This window comes from Eschscholzia californica, unplaced genomic scaffold (assembly GCF_041429995.1).
Source record: "Eschscholzia californica isolate CP2 unplaced genomic scaffold, dmEscCali1.0.p SCAF_2, whole genome shotgun sequence".
NCBI classification, from domain to species: Eukaryota; Viridiplantae; Streptophyta; class Magnoliopsida; order Ranunculales; family Papaveraceae; genus Eschscholzia; species Eschscholzia californica.
This window is the reverse complement of record NW_028238309.1, coordinates 48,149,717-48,167,030: the sequence shown is the minus strand read 5'-3', so window position 1 is coordinate 48,167,030 and position 17,314 is coordinate 48,149,717. Positions and strand designations below refer to the sequence as shown.

The window sequence follows — 17,314 nt, the reverse complement described above, 5'->3', positions numbered from 1 at the left end:
TGTGGTGGTGACAGGGATACACGAATAGTGTTGGGGTTGGTGGAGAGGTGTATATGACGGTGGCAGTGGTGATGGAGGTATGGTGGGGGAAACATGGTGATGGTGGTGGTGGTACAACGATAGTGTTTGAGGTGCTTATGTTGTGCTGGTGGTGGAAGTGTAGTGGTCGAGGTGTGGTGGTGGAGCCATTGTAATGGTGGTGAAGACTTTGTAATAATAGTGGTGGTGGTAGAGCTGCGGAGTTGGGGGTGTGGCGGAGGTGCGGCAGCAGCGATGGTGAAAATTTTATTGTGATGACGCGGAAGTAGACAAAAAAAAATAGTTAAGTAATATTCGTGTATACGTTGAACTTAAGTAACTTTCCTTTGAAGTCAAAAGCAAAAAATATGAAATTTAAAAGAAAGTCAAATTTTAATTTAAATAAAATCAGAAGTTTTCTAATTACCAAACTAATTTACAATTTTTTTTGACTTAAATAAGTCAAGAAGATTTCTTATTTTTGTGTTCCCAGACGATACTTTAATGTCAAATAAAGTAGATGAAAGCACATGACTTCTGAAGAATGGCTCCCCATAATGGAATACGAATTTGGGGTGAATAAAGAGGGAACATAAGAATTAGGGCAACCAGATTGGATTCTCAATGTCTCACGGGCATACAAAATTTGGTCATCTTCATCACCACCTCTACCTACATCTTCGGCAGTCACTATCACTTCACCTCCGCCGCCACCCCTCTCTCTGTTATGGCGAGAGGAAGATCCCTCTTTGCCGGAACAATCGATCGAGTTCTGGCGAGAGGAAGGTTCCTCTTTAGGGAGGAATCTTCAAACCAAAAGATCTCAATCACTAGTTTTTGCCTGACCAATCGACCGAGTTCTAAGCCAAACCCCAAAACCGATGAACTGGTTTTGGGGATGCCCCAAACAAGTCATCGAGTTCCACTGATCAGGCAATGGGGACCCTCTCCATGGACGAAACAAGGAATTGAGCTCAAAGATGGCCCATAAGCACGAATAACTGCCTAGTTTAAACCAAGAATGAAAGCAGTCTAAAGGCCAACAACAAAGAGGCGTAAAACCCGACAAATTATTATGTTATTTATAACCTAAATTACCTAAGATACGTCTTGATGGCAAACTGCTTCCACCGAGACTCGATCCCACGACCTCATGAACTTAAGAGGGGTGTCCAACCACTGCACCAAAGACTGGTGGACTGACCATCTCCTTTGTCAGGGTAGAGAGAGGAAGAGAAAAAAGAACATTGATAGAGAGGCGGTGGTTGTCGCAGATGGTGGTAACTAGAGGTGGTTGTTGTCACAGGTGGTGGTAACCAGAGGCGGTGGAGGTTGTCGAAGAAGATGAAGAGGTCTTCGTATTCCTCTTTAGTAGTGGGAGTCAAAATGATTGATCAAAATCTTGGAATACTTTTTTTTATCTTATCGACAACTGGTTTTCCCTCCCACTAATATATCCCCGGCAACTAAAATAGTATGCCTCAGAATGAGTGGTCATCAAGAATGTTTCTCCAACTTTATTTTTTCTCATGGTTTGAATTGTATCTATCAACAACAGTTTCCAATGATTCAACATATATTTTTCACTCGATCCAAAAACTTCCTTCATTATCATCACAAAATATTTTTTCCTTCTTTTAAGATGGAATTCAGCTTTAGAATTTATGGGTCCATGGGCCGACCCACCTTTTCATACCCGCTCCCATATTCATATTTTCTTCACCTAAAAAAGTATGATCTTAAATTCTAAAACTTTCCCATAGGCTTGAGAATTGAAACTGATTGTAACATAGTTATAAAGATCCTTTTCTCTTATAATTTTATTTGAAATAAACTATTATTACAAAAAAAGAAGTTGTGTCATTATATATATATGTGAACTTAGCTTTTCCATTCCAATAACAATGACTATATAGGTTAAGTATATAGAAGAAAAGGGGTAAAAGAAGGAAAGAAAAAAAAAAAAGAGAAAAAAAGGGAAGAAAGCAGTCTAAGCTGTAAGAGCCTTCTTCATTTAAGAAATTGAAAAGACATATTACAATTAAGAGAAATATGGAAAAGAGGTACCTACCCAAAAGTTTTTTAAAAAAAATTATATATTAAAAGAGAGAGTTTTGGAAGAAGAAAATGCAGTTAGTCATTACAAGACATTGATACACCATCAAGATGTGATAAGCACGATAACCGTCTAAGTTAAACCAACAAATAAAAGAGCCTAAAGCCCAACAACATATAGCCTAGAGACCGATAACATAGAGCTTAAAGCCCGACAAACTTATTATAATTATTTATACCTTTAATAATTCAAATTCAAATCTCATGGGTTCTACCTCCTCTGTGAATCGAACCTAAGATCTCTAGGATTTTGGAGTTTATGTCAACACTATCAACAACTTGGAGAATCAAGTGTTGACAGCCCATATTTGTGATTAGTGATTAATAATTGAATTCAATATTAATTTGTAAAAAGAAACCCTAATCTTTTAAAAAGATACAGAAATCGACAAATTTCCAACTTACACTAAGGATTTAATGTCAAATTTAAGATTTGATGTGTGAGATTATCTTTGTTGGAGATTCTAAAGCAAGAAAACATCTTTAAGGTTTAAAAGAGATATATAATATATAGAAGAGATGCCTCTATAACTCAATATCGTTTTTTTGGGCACTAATCTTCTTTTTAACCTTCCCCACCACTACTTTACAAAGATAAGAATGTTTTTTTTTTTATGAAATCAAAAGAAGGAAAAAGTGATTCCTTTTTTTCACCTTTTATTTTCTAATTTAAAAACAACAATTCATGAAAAGTAGTGCCCTTTTGATATTTCTATAGGAAGATTTTGCTTTTCTTTTAAAGTAGCCTCTCCTTTGCACAACTCTTACGTTTTGAATAATACCTATTCTCATTTTCTTTTGTTTTTTCCAAAAACTAATTTACTTCAACAAAAAAGGTGATGTATATGCAGCTCATATCAAACTTTTCTTCAATATTTCGTACATGTATTTTCTTGTTGTTTTCTTTGCATTGTTTATGTAAATTGATATTTATTTGGGGAATACCGCTACAGTGTTTGTAGAGTTTACTCTGTATTACTTGATAACACAATTCTTTCAGATTACATTATACCATTGAAATTGTGGAAAAGAGATAGTCGATGAACTCATGTGGTCATGATAATACTGCACCAGCCACAAATCTCTGAGTAGATACAAACTTTCGGTATCTTTTGATGTTAATATATTGCAAATCTCACGTACACTTACATCATACTATCTTCTAAAAAAATATTGATCATTTACTAAGAATTTGGTTGGTTTCAATTGGCATAATTTGATCTCCAATTAATAGTAGTATTTCTTATTTCTTATGTGTTTTTTTGTACTATTGTTGGTTTCCTTACTATAGTTTTATCTTGAATGAAATTATCATTATCAAAAGAAAAAAAAAACCATAAAATTGAAAAATTAAGAAATATACCTTAACCATGAAATTATTATCTATAAAGTTATATGTATTTACATAAATAGAGAGAGACATCATTACATTATCATAGAGCAACTCCATCCAAATAATTAGTACTTGTTAGTGTTTTGGGGCACTTATTTTTGATGGATGAAACTTTTTTTAAATGATAAACTCATCATTCATGCATGTTTTTGGGGGAACTAGGTTCCATCTCTTAAGTTTTCCAAAAGAAGAACATGATTCATGTCCATGACAAACTTCTTATATACTATATATTTAAACAATAGAACATAGGCACAAACATATATGGACTGTATGATTTGCTTGATTATTTGTTGGAAGTCTCAGTAGGTATTATATATATTATATACCCTAATTCATGCTAGGATCAATGCATGAAACCTTTTTCTCTCTTTCTCAATAATAGAAGATGATAATAAAACCATCATAATTTACTCAAAACAAACAATAAGTCTCATGTTGAGTTGACCACAAGTTATAAGATTACACTTTGTCCAATTGTGATTATTTCCATATCGTTCTCACCCATGACGTTCTTTTGAGTCTAATATATGTCTTTTTGTAGGGTAACATAGATTATATTTGACGTTCTTTTGAGCTTAATACATGTTTTATTGTTAAGTGACGTGAAAGTACGTATGCATTTCCCTTGAACCTGTCATGTTACAGGTCTAGATCTGATATCATGTTAAGCTTGTGAACATCCAACTTAAACTACTTGACAATAATAGAGACGGGAAAGAACTTAGGCCGATATTGTTATTTGCGCATGTGAACTCCTACAATAGTTCGTTCGTCTATGGTTTGATATCAGCATACTAATTTGGATTAACATATGCAAACTGGACAGCTCAATAAGATTAGCTAGATGAAAAGTATTACACAAATTTAAAGATTTTGATGAACATAACATTATACATGTACTTGTGCATGACTAACAATTTTTTCCTTTTCCTTTTTCCATATACCCCATCCACACAAAAACCCTAAATTTAGAACTTCTTTACCAAATCTACAAACAACAGAAAATAAAATTACAAAAGTGTTCATTACCTACTAATTAGGGTATTAAGATATGTTGTTCCTAATAAGCTTTTCAACTTATAACTCCTGCAATTTGAAAATAATCTTTCTATCAACAGATTCAAGAATACCGATATCGTCCATAGATAGATCACCGCATGATTGTTCATCGACAGTATCTTCTTCGGTGGATAGATTCAAATCGAATGACACACATGGACTAATTTCTTCGTTATCGCCTTCATCATCGTCCTTTTCTTCTTCAGAATTCTCACTTGACTTGAGCTTTATTGGAGGAGAGCAAGCTCTTGATCTTGAAGTAAAAGTTTCACAACTTAAAATGATAATGGCATCACTAAGACAAATTTCTTCACCATTTGAGTGCATAATTGTTCCCCTCTCGATCGCTCTCTTAATACCCAATTGTGAGCAATAATCAACTTGCTCAATATCTTCCGCTAAGAAAACTCGATGTGGATTAATACGTATTGCTTCGGCCAATCTCTCAAGAAAACTGCAACTAGATTCATCTCTTGACCTTTTGTTTCTCATTTCTTCGGTGGAATCAGCTCTTGTCGATGACGAGAAACTACTTAGACCAATTGAGATAAAATTGTTATGAGAACCAAAGATAAGACTAGCTAACTCCCTAGCAATCTTTTCTTTCCCTTCAAAATCAACTCCTTGAAAGAAAAACCATGTGTCTTCTTTGGTACTAGTGTTAGTTTGTTTGATCTTTTCCTTTCTCCTTACCATCCCAGACCTACACTGAAGGAGAGTGCTTGCAATATCAGGAATTATGTCTTTCTGCCATGGAACCTTTTCCTCCAATGTATTACATAATATCTTCAAGTTCTCACCACTCACTTCCTTGAACTTTTTAACGTACTCCGTTTCCATCGCTTCGCTTGAAGAAGCTGAATTTGATTTAGAGTTAGGGTTTGAGTTGGATAATAGGGTTAGTTTTGGACCCATATGTTCTGAGAGGTACATTCTCAAATTTGGTTCTTCTTGTTCCATGGTATCCGAGACCCAAAGCTGGTGCCCACGTTGCGACTGTTTCGGTTGTACCATGACCGGCCAAGCTTGGTGGGTCGTTCGGTGTGGGTTGGGATAATGTTTATGATCATAGGAAGAGACAGAAGTGGAAGATGAAGGAGAAATGGAAGAGAAATTTATCGTTTTCTCAGTTAGGTTTTGTTGTTTGTGCACTACACTGCAAATCGAATTCCATTTCTTGCACAAATCCCTTACTTGGAGAGAATCCTGGATAAGTGAAGATTATATTAACAAAATTAGTCTTAAAATCTAATAACATAATTAAGGTAGAATTAAGAGAGAACTCGAAAGATGATTAGATAATTGTGATTACCTGATCTTTCCTACTAGAAAGCCTTATTTTGTTTTCTTCCTTGTATTGTTGAAGCCAGGAAGGCAAGCTTGAGGTGGTAGAACTTGTAGGAGAGACATTAGTACTATTTATTAAGCTTCGAGCTTCGTTTTGGAATTTGATCGAGCAATCGGCACAACAAGTGAGTTGCTCCTCAACTCCACTTTCAACTAGAGACCAACCAAACCCATCTCCACTTTTCTTGTTTCCAACTTGACCTTGTTGAAGATCACTGTGGGTAAAGAATAGAAAACAAAATTAATTAAGATAAACAATATGACAACTTAAATGTTTTAAATTCTTATTCATAATGAGTATTAATTTATGTAGATCCAAATACTATTCCTATTGAAAAAGAACAAACAAAGTCGAAAATATTTGAAAATGTATAAAAGTTTACACTATCTCAAGAAAAAGGAAACATGAAGGCAAACTTTTTAGTAGTTTGATCATAGAAGCATTTATTCCTACTTTCTCTTGGGAAATAAAATAACCCATCAAAACCTAGAATCATTACCTTATTTGAGTGGAATCACATGGAAATGGAAAACAAATTGATTAAGTACCCCATGAACAAAGATTATATATATATATATATACATAGATAATCATATAGTGATGAATTTAAACTTTAAAAAGGTGCATGATGAGGTGAATTTACATGGTCATGTACCTGTCAGAATTGAGACTTAAACCTAAGCTGCCAGTAGGAATTGTAAGAGGATGGAGACCCCAAATGGTTTCTAAAGAAGGACGACCTATTCTGCATCTCATATAGGTTTGAAAAGTAGCAATACCCATAAGCCATATCCTTCCATTACTATCACCAATTCCACATACCAACCTCCCAAGCTCCATGATTATGTGTTCCACAGGACAATAGTATTTTCTTGCTTGCTCACCAGAAGCCCTAAATTCAGCAGCCCATTTTAGATCTCCTAAATATAAAACAGTTCCTCTACCCCCACAACTACTCTTAAGTTGACAACTAATCTCTCTAATCTTTTGTTCTACTTCTTCCTTTGAGAGATGGACAAAAGAGAAGAGAGGAAACATAATGAATTGAATACCTCTTAGAGTCGCGTGAACGTCTCCTTTATCGACTCTATCCATCACTCCTCTAACTACACACTCATTACTAGCTAGAGACTCTCCTACAATCACAGTATTTCTCCTTCTCCTACTCATCAAACACTCCAAAACACTCATCACATCTTCACTCCTAACTTGATTATCAAATAATGATCTTGGGTTGCCATTAACCTTCATACCCAATTGACACCCAAGAGAAGGAGACTGCTGGGAAACAGTAATACTATTACCAAGTACTAGTATGTTGTTAACTTCGGCGGGCTTGCTGTTAATCGGCTGAGGACTACTTTGAGCACAAATTTCCAAAGCTACAACTTGTTCTACATTACTTTTCACTTGGGTACTAGAAAAACCAGCTTCTCTCATGACTCTGCTAACACTTGGGTCATCTAAGATGGAGATAATAAGTTGTTCTATCTCTACTTTCACAGCTAGGAGGGGCTGTTGTTGGTTTTCGATGGAGCCACGACGTTGTTGGGCTTGAGCGCGTTTGAAAGCTGCCACCAAGGCATTGGAGAGGGATGGGTGGTGAGAGTGAGGACCTAACATGGGACTTGAACTAGAGGCTGGGAGACGGTTGAGTGCGACATTAAAGCAAAGCTCAAGAGCTTTGCACTGAAGAGGGTGGGAGTGGGATTGAAGACAAGCTGTTCGGAGAAGACCAGTTGAGGAGGAAAGCATGGTGTTGGCTACATGGAGGGGAGTCACTTGTGCATGACCTCGTCTTCGAGCTAGGGTTACAGCTTGTTTTACTACTGTTGCAGCCTCCACAGTTAGAGCTTGTTGCACTGTGCACCCTCCTGCTCTCATCTTTAATGTAATTCTTGCAGTACTAATAGTAGTAATAGTAATGGGTTGGTAGGTTTATGTCAATTGAGTAAGAGAAAGAGTTTATATCATGGGTTGTTGTTGTTTAATGGATTTCATTTGATAAGAAGGAAGAAGAGAGAGTGAAGGTTAGATGAAACAAATTAATGGCTAGTTTTGGTGTTGAAATTTTGAGAAGGGAAAGGAGATGGAAATGAAGGATTTAAGGAAGAGGGTGGTGTGTGAATTTTATTGGAAGTAGGGGTGTGTGCTTTTCTTGCAAGTGAGGGAAAATTGGGGTCCAAAGTCGATTTTGTAGTGGAAAGTGGAATGCATGTGCTGACAAAGCAGGGTTAATGCAGCAGTATCAAAGGCAACTCAGCTTTGCTCCTCTCTCTCTCTCATTCTCTCTCACTAAACATATTATTTTTTTTTGTTGAAGATCTCACTAAACATATTAAGAATAGATAAAGAAAGGTGGGTATTGGAAGTGGGCTACTCTCTCTACTTTATATAGCAAACATTATCATGTATAGTTAAGGTACTAAGCTTTTCTTTGTTAAGGTACTAACCTAGTAGAAGTTATATAATAAGCTTCTTTTATTACGGTACCAACTCTATTTGGTTGCCTTCATAAAAAAACACTCTATTTGGTTGAATAATCTTAACTTTGTTACAGCAAAATTTTTATTTATCTCTCCATTTTGGTCTCCCCCGAGCCCTCCGCCGATGTGGCAACATATCACTGGAGTATATTTTCTCACAATTCTCTCTCCAATTGCTCCACACTCAAGTGATATGTTGCCACATCGATGGAGGACTGGGGGAGGGTCCAAAATGGAGGTATGAATATCCATTAAGCATGTCTTTCCTTGAAAACGGACTTGCAAAGAAAAGATTGTCCAAAACAGATATATTTAAAAAAAATTAATGTCCAAATGTTGGATAATATTATTACCTCTCCTCAATGACAGAGTCGAAATAACTCGGCATTCTCCTTTTACACAGGAACTAAGATTGTTGGTTATCTTTTGATCCCTTTTAAAACTTAAAAAAGGAAAGTAAATTACACTATCAAACTAACTTTTTTATTTTTTTTTACTTATAAGCAACATTTTTGTCTTTTTTATAATTTTTTACTTTTTCGAATAACAAAAACTTCTATTACAAGAAAAAATAGTTGTACTTTTGGTCGCCAAACGACACCTTAAGGGTCTATTGAGCCTAACTCTCCTAAAAAACTCATCAGTACGAAAGAATGTACAAAACTTAAATACTTTACAAATTCTATGGTCTAGTGGACGTGGGATATGATTAATAAAACTGTCAAGGTCCGGTCTAAGTAGGCGACTATCATATCTATGTAAGATAGGCTCTCAAGTAGTTTTTGGCTATTTGGTGTTTTGTTTAGAATTGGTTGCTACCTATTGGGCATTCTTTGAATGGAATGGATCTTTTTAAAAGAAGATAAAACTAAAGGAATAAACCTCTCACCTTTTCATGTATCTCCCCAACCTCAATATACAAGTAAATATTGTCAAGAATATTTAGAAGATGAACTAAACTAAACTAAAATTGAAAAGATAGCTAAGATAGAGAGAGTAGGAAAGAGCTCACCCACTAGCTAAGATCTCTTTCTCTCTCTATATAATATGAAATATCTATGGCCTTGAGCCAATTCCAAGGACCTGAAAAGAGACCTAGGAGGAGGACCATCTGTCTGATGAAAGAAAGAATCGGGGACTGTGTACGTTCTTCTTCTCGACTAACCAAAGACAAGGAATAAAGGGAAAGGGTTCCATTTTGATTATGGGTCTCTAACGACCATACTTTACTACTAAAATTGCATGACAAGATCAATTTAACATAATAACCCTCTCTCTCTCTCCCTCTCCCTCTCTTTCTTCTCTCTCTTCTATAGTTCTATAAATTAAAAGGTTCAGCTTTTGAACTCTTTCATTCTCCTTTTTATTTCAAACAATTAATAAACCAATAAGTGAGAGAAAAATAGGTAGCAAGTTTTAACTTCCAAAGAGGCAGGAATAGAGAGAGAGCAAACCATTAATAGAAGGGATTCTCAATAAAAAGAAAACAACCCAATCATGGAGACATGGAGGTATACATATTAATACTTCTGTCAAGGTAGATAAATATATAAATGTTTTTATAACTTCAAAAATCTCCAAGTAACTGCAACTTCATTTACAAATCTTTAACCATGCATGCCAAATTTGTCTACTATTCATAACATATATAATTCTAGGGATTTAATTAGTTGTCATTACATGGACCTACATAGACAAAGGGCACACTCATAACTAAAAATTTAAATTCTCTCCATTGCTAATTGATTTTAAGTTGAAATTCTAAAAAAATAACATTCTACAAGAGCTAAGCCCTCTTGTGATGGACTCGAGACCACTCAATACTGGTACTAAAGTCAAGTCAGGATAAAATATGTCTTATCTCAACCGTCTATTGAAGTTAAAGTTAATGTCTAAGAGACAGATTCTTGAGATAATCCCACTTTAGTTGTAAAAAGAGCAGATTATCAGTTTTTAAGCGTGAGGGAAAGCTCCGCTGCTTGACCTAGTTGTGTATAAAAGTGCGACAACATCATTTTATCAACAATTTTTTTGCTTTCGATCACTAATTTGCCTGAGTATATTGTTTTCGGCATGCAGTTATTATGCTTCTGCTTTGTTTTCAATTGAGGATGAACAATCGTGTCGTGGAAGTATGTTCATGGCAGACTTCTTCATGTCACCTAGCTTAGGTGTCTCACTCACTATGGGTGTTTCATGTTGTTTGACACCTCACATAGATTGTTGACACTAAAGGCTTGTTGTAGCCACCTCAAGCTTCAAACAAGTGACTTTACATTCCCAACATTCTCCCACTTAAAGTTACTTTTGTTTGTAACTTCTCCATCCATCTACTTTGCTCTTATGCTGCTTACGTTTTCTGCTAGGCCGGTGGAGGATCGACACCATATAAACTTGTTGTTGTTTACTGGCTTTGCCAATATGTCTGCTAGGTTCTCTTTTGTATAAATTTTCTCCATACTAATGCTTCCTTCTTCCACCTTCTCACGCACAAAGTGATATTGAACTCGTATGTGTTTCGTCCTCGAGTGAAATGTTGGATTCTTTGCCAAGTGAAAAGCGTTTTGACTATCACAAAACAAAATTATCTTCTCTTGTTTGTGTCCAAGCTCCTCCAATAGCATTTGCAACCAGATTGCCTCTTTGCTAGATTGTGTAGCTGCCACGTACTATGCTTCCGTCGTAGAAGTAGCCACGATAGACTGCAGTTTCGAAACCCAGCTTACTGCTCCTCTAGCAAGAGTAAACACATACCCTGTGGTGGATTTGCTTTTATCAGGATCACTTGCATAATCCGAATCAACATAACCTCTAACAAGAAAGTCTGGTCCTCCATAACATAATGCAGCATTTGAAGTACGCTTGAGATCTCTCAGGATCCTCTTTACCGTATTCCAATGCTCTCTACCAGGATTTGCCATGTACCGACTAACCGCTCCCATTGCTTGTGTAATGTCTGGTCTTGTGCATACCATAACAAACATTAGGCTACCCACTGCTGATGCATATGGTACTCGAGACATCTCAATCTTCTCTGCTTCACTGCTAGGGCTCATACTGGAAGATAACTTGAAATTAATAGGAAGAGGGGTAGAGATTGACTTACTATCTTGCATATTGAAGCATCGCAAGATTTTCTTCAAGTAGTTTTGGTGTGAAAGCCAAATCTTCCTATTACTTCTGTCCCAATGAATTTGCATCCCTAGAATCTTGTTTGCTGGTCCCAAGTCCTTCATTTCAAACTCCCTAGCCTTTGAGCCTTCAAATTTTCAATACGATCTTTGTTGGCGCCTGCAACCAACATGTCATCTACATACAACAGCAAAATTATGAAACACTATGACCAAATCTCTTGTTGTAAGTACAAGGATCTGCATTAAGTCTGTTGTATCCTAGGCTCTTAATGAAGGAATCAAATCTCTTATACCAACATCTTGGTGCCTGTTTGAGACCGTATAGAGATTTGTTCAACCTACAAATCAAGTTCTCTTTTTTTTCAAAACCTTCTGGTTGGAGCATATAGATTTATTCTTCAAGTTCTCCATGAAGAAATGTAGTTTTCACATCTAACTGCTCCAAGTATAAGTCATATGTAGCACACATCGCCAAGACTACTCGAACTGTTGTAAGTCGTACAACAGGTGAGAATATCTCGTTGAAGTCGATACCTTCTTTCTGAGCGAACCCTTTCACTACTAATCTAGCACGATACCGCCCCACTTGGTCATTGCTATCTCGTTTGATCTTGAAGACCCATTTGTTTCCGATAGCTTTTCTTCCATGTGGTAGATGAACAAGATCCCAGGTATTTTTATGGAGAGCTTCTATTTCTTCTTGCATTGCCGCCATCCATAGAGAAGCTTCTTGACCTTTTATAGCCTCATGATAAGTTGAAGGTTTTCCATCTTCCGTTAGCAGACAGTATGCAATATTTCCTTTCATAAAATAATCTGAGTGTCAAGTTGGTTCTCTCCGCTCCCGAGTTGACTGTCGAATTAGTGGAGTTTTAGTCTCAGCTTCTTCTTGTTCTTCGTGCTCTAGTTTCAAAAGAACTTTGATCTTCTTGTTCATTTCTAACATGAACTGTACTAGTCTCTGGTTTCTTCTTTGAAGTGCTATCATTTGCAAGTACTTTGTCTTTCGTAAATATCACATCCCTGCTGATTATTACCTTGTGGGCAGTGGGATCCCACAGGTGGTACCCCTTCACTCCATCAGCATACCCTAAGAAAATACATCTTCTGGATTTTGAATCTAGCTTTGTTGTTTCTTGGGTGTTGTACATCACGTACGCTGGACTTCCAAACATATGTAAGCGAGAATAATCAGTTGGTTTACCTATCCACATTTGCATTGGCGTCTTTAGATCGATTGCGATTGATGGAGACCGATTGATCACATAGCACACGGTCTTGACTGCTTCCGCCCAAAAAGATTTGGCCATTCCTGCAGCTCTCAACATTGCTCTTGTTCTTTCCAACAAGGTTCTGTTCATCCGCTCTGCAACTCCATTTTGTTGTGGAGAGTACGCCACTGTGAACTGCCTTTTGATGTCTTCTCCTTGACAAAAGGTATCAAACTCAATACTAGTATATTCTCCTCCATTGTCTGACCTTAGACATTTGATCTTCTTCTCAGATTCGAGCTCTATTTGCGCTTTGAAAATTTTTGAAAACTGGAAATACATCGGCCTTCCTCTTTAATGGAAACACCCAACATCTCCTGGAGTAATCATCAGTAAAAGATACAAAGTATCTTGCACCTCCTAGAAATATAACCGATGATTGCCATACATCAGAGTGAACAAGTTCTAAGGTAGTCTTGCTTCTAGCATTTGAACTACTGAACTTCAATCTGTGCTGCTTACTAGTAACACAATACTCACAAAATGGTAAGGAAACCTTTTTGAGCCCTGGAATAAGGTTTTGTTCGACGAGAATCTTCATACCTTGTTCCGATATGTGATCGAGTTTTTGGTGCCAAAGATTTTTTGACTCTTCTATCGAACTTGTTGATGCAACTGAAACTTCTCCTTCTTGTTGTGTTTCTCCTTGAAGCATGTACATATTAGCAGCTATCTTTTCCGCTTTCATGATCACAAGCGCACCTTTGACCACCTTCATTTTTCAATCTTCAATATGGGTTTTACACCCGAGACTATCTAATTATCCTAAAGACAATAGATTTTTCTTCAGACCTTTAACGTGCCGTACCTCATACATCTTCAGTTTGATGCTCCCAATACCAGCAATCTCCACAACATCATCATCTCCCATGTACACAGATCCTCCAGAGGTGGGTTCGTATTGATGGAACCATTGTCTCTGAGGGGTCATGTGTCATGTGGCTCCTGAATCCATTAGTCAAACTTCAGCAAAATTTCTTCTGCCTTCATGAACTGTTGTTGCCTCGCTATATAAAATTTCGCCTTCATCCGAAGTACCTGCTACACAACCCTGAGCGTTTGACAACTCAGGACTTTTTCCTTCTTTCTACTTGAGAATCCAACACTCCCTTTTGTAATTCCCTTTCTTTCCATAATAGTGACACTTCACATTCTTCTTACTCCTTGATTTTGATGTACTTTGCTTCTGACTCCCACTTGAGCCACGTTCCATTGATCGTCCTCTCACCATCGTCAAAGCTTCAACATGTTGTGAGCTTTCTTGTCTATCTTCTTTGTTCTTGCGTCTAATTTCTTCTTCAAGAACCGCAACAACAATATCATCAAAAGAAAGAACTTCTATATTGGTGGTAATGTTGATGATGAGTTAATCATATGAATCCGGTAGACTTTGAAGTAGAATTTCCCCACGTTCAACCGTGTCCATGTTATGCCCCATTGATGTAAGTTGAGAGAATTGAGTATTGAGGGTGTTGATGTGGTTTGTTACCATTGTCGACTCCATCATTCTAAGAGTGTAGAGTCTCCTCTTCAAGAAGATTTTGTTGTGTAGTGATTTAGTCTCGTACAACTTTGTTAAAGTATCCCATATTTCTTTTGCTAACGTCTTCTCAGCTACACTTGATAATACTCCATCGGTAGTGCTAGGTGTAGATTTGAAATAGCATTGCCATCTATCTCATTCCAGTTATCGTCATCAAGCATATCAGCCCGCCTATCTTCAATTGCCGCCAGACAATTATCTTTTCTCCAAATTGCCTTCATCTTCATTTTCCACAAAGAGAAATTATTCCCATTGAACTTTTCTATATCGTACTTTACCGCCATTATTTTGGTGTCTTCTTCCACTAATCAACCCGACAAGAACCTGTACTCTGATACCACTATTAGAAAGGTTGTGAATCTTAGACACTCAATTGCAACTAACGCCGAATATCAAACAACACGAATATGAGCAACTTTGTAGCTAGATTTACATTGAGAGATGAATTAATTACTCTTCTTCTCTCTAAATAAGGAAATAATAATTATGAACAACCTCTCTTTTATTCTAGGAGATATTTTATCAACTCTCTCTTATTCTAGGAGATATTTTATCAACTCTCTTTTTACAAAAGGAAAGACAAGTATTTAGAAGAAATTATACTCTATTTCTAATACTAACACACTTTCTCTTCTCTTGGTTTGTATATGAAGATGGAATTGGACGGGATGAGAATGGGATGATCTTGAGTTGAAGTTCTTCATCTAGTTTTATAGTGTTGGAGGATAAACATGGCGTGGACACCTCACCACAAGAGATGTTTCCTGAGCTTGTGTTGTCCTCTTGAGAGATGGACACTTCAAAAGAAAAGAGACTTGACACCTAAGCTATTGCCCATACTTTTGTTATTTTGTCAATGCTATTTTTGCCTTCTTATGGCAGAGCGGATCCTAGACTTTTCCCCTCCATTATCTTCATTTTGAATGTCATCGAACTACGAATTTCAATGTGATCAGTTTCAAAGAAGCTGCCTAGGGATCTATGTTTCTTTAACGTCGTTGTGTGTTTTAAAGTATTCTTTTTGTTCCTTAACTAAAGCATGTACGGCTTCCGAACCTCTATAAACAAGGACATTTGCTTCTGTTGAAAATAAAATTAGACAAGAGAAGAAGGAGATGGCTAAAACTCTTTAATATTTGAAATTTTCTTTCTCATTTCTTACTTGAAACACATTACAACTTGGGTATTTATAGATGCCCAAGATAATTCTTAATTACTTCTAACGAAATGCAAAAGAATCTTGAGTTTCTAAATACCATAACATAAGTAACTACTACTACCATAATACTATTACTTAAATATTATAATTTAGTGCATAATAATATATGAAACCTCTTTTGATTTCTCACACACTTATTTTGTTTCATAAATCGAAGGTAACCCATCAACGATATGCTTCACTTTTAGCAATTTCAAGCTTCCATAGTTCAGGTGTCCGAACCTATCATGCCACAACTTATAAATTCCATTGTTATGAACAGCTGAAAAATAAGACTTGTTACCAATTTGGAGTTCAAGAGGAAACATATTATTTGGTGTTGCTCCAATTTTTGCAACAAGTTTATCTTTTCTTCATAAGAAACAATTATTGTCATGAAAATGGATATCATATATTTTCCTTAACAAATGACCAATACTAATCAAATTGTTTTCCAAGCCAGGAATATAATAAAAGTCCGACCTTTTTCAATATTGCTAAATTTTGTATGGAAAGAAATTTCACCAATACCTCTTATTTTATAGGTTCTAGTATCTCCAATTGTCACCTGTCACTGTCTGACTCAATTAATTTTGAGAATAAATTTCGATTACCTGTCATATGCTTGCTAGCTCCACTGTCTAAATACCAAACATGATCAGTTACGTCAGTATCATGATAACATGCAAGTAACAAATTTTCTGGAGGATCTTTTTCATTTGCATCATCATTATTTTCATGCATAACATCAGATTCATCATAGTTATCTTGTTGTTTTTACCGACATTCTTTAGCAGTATGACCAGGTTTATGACAGTTATAACATTCAAAATACCCTCTACCTCTTCCTCTTTGATAAACACAACCTCTACCTCTATTATAATATTGATATTCATAAACTTCTTTAGCATCAATGTTGTTTGAGTAAAAATTACCTCTTCCTTTACCACGAAAACCTCTTCCTCGAAAAATTTTACCACGACCACAGTAAGAACTACCGTCTCCCATATTTGTAATTTGAGATTTAAGAGCTTGATTGGGAAGAGTAGGATTCCTTTGGTTAATTCTAAACTCATGTGCTTTTAGAGTTCCTTGCAAATCACCTAAAGAAAGTGAAGAGATGTCTCTTGATTCTTTAATAGCCACCACAACAAAATCAAATTTTTGTGGTAAACTACAAAGAATTGTTTCAACATTTCTTTCATTTTCCAAAATTTCTCCATTATATGCCATTTGATTAACGACATAATTTACTCTTGTAAAATAATCAGAAACATTTTCATTTTCCTTCATTTCCAATTTTTCAAATTCCGATCTCAATGTTTGGAGATGCACCTTTTTTACCTTTTCCTCACCTTTGTATGCAATTTGAATAATCTCCCATGCTTGCTTTGAAGTTTCAGCTTTAGCAATTCTTTCATACATCGACTTCTCAATTGCTTGATGAATATAGAACAATGTTTTGTTATCTTTTTTCTGTTCTCATTTAATACATTTTTTTGGACTATCGTCAGAGCCGCTTCATTATCTAGAATGGTGAAACCTTCCTCAACAAAACTCCATAAATCCATCGATTTAAGCAACACTTTTAAATTGTTGTTCCAATAATCATAATCCTCTTCATTGCAACGAGGAATTAGTGTAACCATGTTGTTACTACTACTTGCCATCTCTCACGCAATTTTTGCTCACAATTTTTTTTTCTCAATTTCTTTTTTTTAACCTCGCTCAGGTACCACTTTGTTG

At 36.1% G+C, this 17,314-nt stretch overlaps 2 protein-coding genes across 2 annotated transcripts; both read right to left on the bottom strand.

The window, feature by feature from the left end:
• Positions 1-4,383: 4,383 nt before the first annotated feature.
• On the bottom strand, positions 4,384-8,463 carry LOC147558579 (protein SMAX1-LIKE 3-like). Its single transcript, XM_086660279.1, has 3 exons — positions 6,592-8,463; positions 5,901-6,150; positions 4,384-5,794 (listed from the first exon to the last, which is right to left on the bottom strand). Exons 1-3 carry the CDS (start codon positions 7,818-7,820, stop codon positions 4,607-4,609), a joined length of 2,667 nt encoding a protein of 888 aa, XP_086516405.1. The 5' UTR covers positions 7,821-8,463; the 3' UTR covers positions 4,384-4,606.
• A 7,882-nt stretch (positions 8,464-16,345) lies between these two features.
• Positions 16,346-17,238, bottom strand: LOC147558578 (uncharacterized). The gene is made up of 2 exons (XM_086659033.1): positions 17,112-17,238; positions 16,346-17,007 (listed from the first exon to the last, which is right to left on the bottom strand). Exons 1-2 carry the CDS (start codon positions 17,236-17,238, stop codon positions 16,346-16,348), a joined length of 789 nt encoding a protein of 262 aa, XP_086515159.1.
• Between the last annotated feature and the right edge of the window lie 76 nt (positions 17,239-17,314).

Bases quoted from the DNA above. Each gene is read 5' to 3' on its own strand.
- LOC147558579 (XM_086660279.1), bottom strand. From the start codon at position 7,820: ATGAGAGCAGGAGGGTGCACAGTGCAACAAGCTCTAACTGTGGAGGCT. The intron at 6,151-6,591 runs GTACATGACCAT...CTTTACCCACAG, and splicing joins TTAAGTCTCAATTCTGACAG to TGATCTTCAACAAGGTCAAG. The intron at 5,795-5,900 runs GTAATCACAATT...TCACTTATCCAG, and splicing joins TTTCTAGTAGGAAAGATCAG to GATTCTCTCCAAGTAAGGGA.
- LOC147558578 (XM_086659033.1), bottom strand. From the start codon at position 17,238: ATGGCAAGTAGTAGTAACAACATGGTTACACTAATTCCTCGTTGCAAT. The intron at 17,008-17,111 runs GTTTCACCATTC...ATATTCATCAAG, and splicing joins ATGGAGTTTTGTTGAGGAAG to CAATTGAGAAGTCGATGTAT.